The 5,020-nt window shown below is 63.6% G+C and overlaps 2 protein-coding genes across 2 annotated transcripts in view; one reads left to right on the plus strand and one right to left on the minus strand.

Annotated features, from left to right (window-relative positions):
• The window catches only part of SAPCD2 (suppressor APC domain containing 2), a 5,909-nt gene extending 5,603 nt beyond the window's left edge, over window positions 1-306 (minus strand). The window contains exon 1 of the mRNA XM_007947065.1: window positions 7-306. Coding sequence (XP_007945256.1) covers window positions 7-306 — 300 coding nt within the window. The remainder of the gene's footprint in view (window positions 1-6) is intronic.
• The window catches only part of UAP1L1 (UDP-N-acetylglucosamine pyrophosphorylase 1 like 1), a 9,205-nt gene continuing 4,489 nt past the window's right edge, over window positions 305-5,020 (plus strand). Inside the window, exons 1-2 of the mRNA XM_007947066.2 lie at window positions 305-905; window positions 1,208-1,324. Coding sequence (XP_007945257.2) covers window positions 305-905; window positions 1,208-1,324 — 718 coding nt within the window. The remainder of the gene's footprint in view (window positions 906-1,207; window positions 1,325-5,020) is intronic.

Raw genomic sequence — 5,020 nt, forward strand, 5'->3', positions numbered from 1 at the left:
CTCGGCGCTCAGCAGAGAGGAGCGCAGGCCGGCCACGAAGCGCTCGAAGGTCAGGTAGCCGCTGGCCGGGGCCGCCTGGCGCAGGCCCTCGAGCACGCCGCCGGGCAGCGCGCGCGCGTCGGCTCCCTGCCACCGAGACTCGATCTCACGCAGGTGCACGTAGCCCCGCCGCCGGTCGTCCAGGATGTCGAAGAGCGTGCGCAGGCTCTGCAGGAAGGCGCGCGGCAGCCCCTCGGTGCCCAGGCCCGGCGCGGGCGCGGCGGCGGGCAGCACGCGGCCCCGCTCGGCCATCGCAGCCGCGGCCATGGGCGCCTGCCGGCTAGTCTGTTCTCGGGTCCAGCCCGGGGGACTGGCCCGGAGCCTGCTCCCACGTCTGAGCCGGGATCCGCCGGGGGCCTGCCTCCTGGTCGGTCCGCGCGTCTGCCCGGCGCGCGTCCGAGAGACCGGGAGGCGGCGGGTCGCGCCCGGCGTGCGCAGCCCTCCCGACAATAGCTGCTACTTTTTGAATGGGGCCCACCTCGCCGCGTCACCCCTCATTAGCATTCGCAGCAGCCATTGGCCAACGCCGGCCCATCGCCTCCCGGATTGGCTCAGAGGCAGCCAGCCCTGGTTTGATTTCTCCTGCCCAGGGGCCCGCGCCCAGCGCGCTCCCTCTGCTGCCAGGCCCGCTCGCCTGGAGTTGCCGCCCGCGGGGTGCAGGGCCGGGATCCCCTTCCTCTGGCCCCATCCCATCCGGCGGAGGAGAGGGAGGGAGCCTAGAGTGGACCTCCCCACTCGTCTCTCGCCCACCTGCCACCGGCTTCCCTGCAGTGTTTGCAGTCGTTTCTCCCGCCCCAGCCGCGATTGGCCGCCGGGCCACCCTCAGAGGGGCCGGGCCTGGCGCCTTGAAGAAAACCTGTCCCCGGGTGGCCTCGTGGGAAAATGATAAGGGCGCACCCCTCCAGGGACCCCACCTTTCCTCTGCAGCTGCCACGGATCTTCTTCCCTGAAGGTCCCTGGGCCACAGGCACCAACCAGCAGCCCCTGGGGCCCCTTCTTTTATGCCAGGAAGGCCCCGAGGGGACCTCGGGCTCCAGCCAGCTGGGCGCATCCCCTCACACAGAAGCCTTTCTGTCCCCACCGCTGCCAGCTCCTCCCTTGGTCCCTTGGGACAGCCTGGCCTTTCCTGCCGGCTTCAGGACAAAGCCACTTTCTCCTCTGTCCTCAGATCCCCATCTGGTGACAGCCCTGCCCCGGCCCCCAGGCTCAGGGCCACTGCTCCAGCTCTTTCCTCTAGCTGACAACCTCCACAGCTGCCCTGCTGGCTCCCACAGCCTCCTCACAGGTCAGCCTGGGAGCTTCCAGCCACATCTGGTCACCCTGGCTGGCCAGTGTGGGAGGGAGGACTTGCCTTCTGCAGTCGGGCTCTAGAGGCCATCTCTGGGCCAGCAGCCGGCCCCAGTGGGACCCTCTCAAAGTCAAGGAGCTGCCCAGGATGCTGTCTGACAGGGACACCCCACCCAGCCCTTGCCCATGCTCCAGAACCTGCCTGTCCACATCCCTCCCCTGACAGTCTTCCCAGACCGCCCCCTGGCCCGAGCATGGACCACCAGTCATCTGCAGCCTTTGCTCTCTAAGTAGACCGTCTGCCTTCAGGGCTAGATCAGCGAATGGCTGCCAGTCCCCCTCTGGACAGTCGCCAGCACGAGAGTCCACTGCACCCCTTCGGCTGGCCTCCCTCCAGCCCCCTCGGCAGTCCTCTGCCAGCCTGCCTACCTGGGCCACTGTGTCCTTGGGCCCCATGGCCCCTTGTGCCTGGGTCCCAGGCTGTGGGGCAGCTGCTGTGCTCAGGGTGGCCCCACGTGGCCTGGGTCTGCTTCTCATCTGGACTTCCTCCTTTGAAGTGAGGCTCCCACATGTAAAAAAATGGGGGTGCTTCCCAGAAGTGGAACCCCCAAATTGAGCCTATCCATTCCTGGCCTCCCCTTTAGTAGGGGCCCTGCCAGAGTCCCAGCCTCCAAGCCGTTTGTTCTGCAGCCTCATCCCCCTACCTGTCCTGCTTCAGCACGAGGCCCCAGTTCTCAGGGGGTCCCAGGTGCCCTTCCCTCTGGGATCTAGGGATGATAGCCCCTCTGCAGCCCTTCCCCTCTGCCCAGGCCTGATAGCCCCTGAAGGGCCACTCCTGTACCCGCCCCACCCCCGGGAAGCCCGGTTAGACCCCAAGCTACAGAGCATCTGCTCGCTTCCTCGTGGCTGATGTGGCAGTCACCTGAGTCCTCTGCTCTTAGGAGGCGTCAGCCTGGCCTACAGTGGCTGCTCCTTGGACACCCTCATCCTGGGTGGCACAGTGTTGTTGCCTCCCATGGGTGGGAAACCATGCTGGGGGAGGCCTGCGGAGGGAACTGGAAGGGACACCTCTGTGGATGCTGAGGTCAGCAGCCACTAGCAAGTGACACTGTGGTTGCTCGGGACCTCAGGCCAGCAGTGTCCAGGCCTGAGCCTACCGCACACAGGCGGCACAACTTCCGAAGCATTCAGAGCCCCTGCAGGGCAGCCCCACAGGGAAGGAGGGAGGCTAGCCCTGCGGGTTGTGGAGAGGCTCAAGGAGGCCCTTGGGCTGGCCATGGCCAGGTCCCAGAAGGGTGCAGAAAGGCTGGACTGGACCGAGGCATGGCCTCGCCTCCTTCTTGTTCTGAGCACTTCCTCCTCCCCCACTCCTCACTTTCCAGCAGCCTGGCACTTGCCCAACCCCTTTGCTTTCACACCCTGGTGTGTCCAGGAGTCCCAGACCAGTGGGTGTCCCACCCCGGTCATTGTGCTGAGGCAGAAGCAACTTGGGAAGGGGTAAGGGCCAGTCAACCCCTGCTGTACCCCCAGTGCCAGACACAGGGTGAAGGGGCAAGCAAGTGGCTGCCACGTTTCCCAGGGTTCTCTGCTATCCACTCCCTGAGGACAGCCAGGGAGCCTGTTGTGGCCTCCCCTGAGCCCCTTGGAGGAGGCCTGCAGACAAAGGTGGCTCTTTGGCCACAGACCTGCCCTGGGCAGGCAGTATAGGAGCTCATGCCCACTTTCCCCTCACTGCACTGCTACCTGCTGGGCCACGTGGCTCAGGTAAGCTTCTCTTGCAGATAGGTGTCACTGCCTTACTACCCAGCCTTCAAGGGCACAGATGCCTGTCTCTGCTGCTCAGCCCTGCAGGGCGATAAGGGTTCCCATGGACTCTGCTCTGGAAACCGTCTTCCACCAGCTTTCCTCTCCTCCACCTGCAGCCCAACAAGCTGTTGGCGCTCACTCATTCAGCAAGCACACACTGAACACTCGCCGGGCTCGGAAGCCAGCCCTCATGCCTCCTATCCACACTTACTGAGTGGCTGGGCACTGGCCATGTCTAAGCTGGTGGGGCAGAATAGTGAGGACTGGACAGTGTCTGCAATAATGTGACCTGGGAGACTCTCCCCCAGGAGGGGGCACAGGCGCAGAGACCTGTGTGAATGGGGCCCTGACACATGGGGGCAGGGAGACAGCAAGTGCAGAGGCCCTGAGGCAAGCCCAAGAGTCCTCAGAAAGGAACTCCTTTCAGGGCCATGAACACATCTTGGGCCAGGACCGGCTGTGATGCTCAGCGGCCTAACCCAGTAGGGGGAGCTGGGGTGGGGGCTGCCATGTGGGCCAGAACCCACCCACAGGAGCCTAACAGCTGTGTTACCAGGGGGTACAGAGGAGGAGGCCTGGAGGAAGATCTTACTTAGCACTTCCTGTCCTGAAGTTCCATTTGAATTTTTTTTAAAGCTGTCCTGAGGGTGAAATCTGCGAAAGCTGCAATCTGTCCAAGAAGAACGCAAGTATTTTCACTAAAAGGAGCGACAGAAGCGGCAAGATTGCAGCTGCTGAGGGCGGAAAACCTGGCAGATCTGGGAAAACAAGCCAATGCCAGTGACTCTCAGCTCTCACAGCATAGTGTGCAAGGCATCTGGCTGCTAACCAGAAGGTCAACGGTTCACACCCCACCAGCTGCTCCATGGAAGGAAGATGGGGCAATCTACTTCCGTGAAGATTTCCAGCCTCTGAAACCAATGGGGGTGATTCGGAGTCAGAACAGACTCGATGTCAGTGAGTTTGGTGGGAACCGTTTTGGGCGACACAAGGGTTGAGCACTTTGCTAGCTGAAGCGCCGGCAGTTGGAACCGACCAAGAAGCGAGCCGGAGACAAGGTCGGAGACAGGCTTGCAGTCTGTTTCAGAAAGGAAAACCCTCAGGGGTGCTCCGCACACACGGGTTGCCAGGGGTGGGAACTGACATCAACCTAGATCATAAAGAAAGTTTGGTCCCATGATGGCCTAAGCCGCTCTTCCGTATTTTTCACACGAGTGTTTCTTAAATGCAGAGTTTTACACCCTGGTAGTTTAAAACAACAAAGTAAGCAGGGCAGGGGGGCTGTGAGGTCCCCCAGCAATGGGAACTAGGAGGGGTGGCGGTCAAGAGAGGCTTTGGTGAGGTCCGGACACCCAGCCCTGCTGCTGACCTGGCCAATCGGCCCACACTCACAGCCCAGCCCCGAATCTGGCCTCTTCCGGGTCTTCCCTGAACCGCTGCCGGTCCTCCGCGGCGGCCTCAGCCAGAGTCCGGGCAAAATGCAAATATGGCCACACCTCCTCAGGTCCTAACCCAGTAGGGGGAGCTGGTTCAGGGACAGACCCAAGCCTGCGATCTGCCCAGGCACCTCCGGCTTCCTCCTGGGGTCCCAGAGTACTCCCAAGCCACCTCTGCCTTTCGCCAGAAACCGGGTGGGAGCCAGCCCGGCAGCTGGGGGACGCGGCTAGGGTGGCCTGCTGTAGAGCGAGTCCGGGACGGGCCGGGCCAGAGTCGAAGCGGGGAAGGGCCGAAGCCCGAGTGCTGCAGGAGCCGGGGCGGGGCGCCCAGGGCCCGCCCCGCGGGTGTCGGCACCGCCCGCCCGGTCGCGTGATGCTGGTCTGAGTGCGGGTCACGGGGGCCCACTCAGCCTGGCGGCGCGGCGCTGGCGACATGGCTTCGGAGCAGGAGG

Source organism: Orycteropus afer, unplaced genomic scaffold, assembly GCF_000298275.1.
Source record: "Orycteropus afer afer isolate SDZICR_OR568_19922 unplaced genomic scaffold, OryAfe1.0 scaffold00174, whole genome shotgun sequence".
NCBI lineage: Eukaryota > Metazoa > Chordata > Mammalia > Tubulidentata > Orycteropodidae > Orycteropus > Orycteropus afer.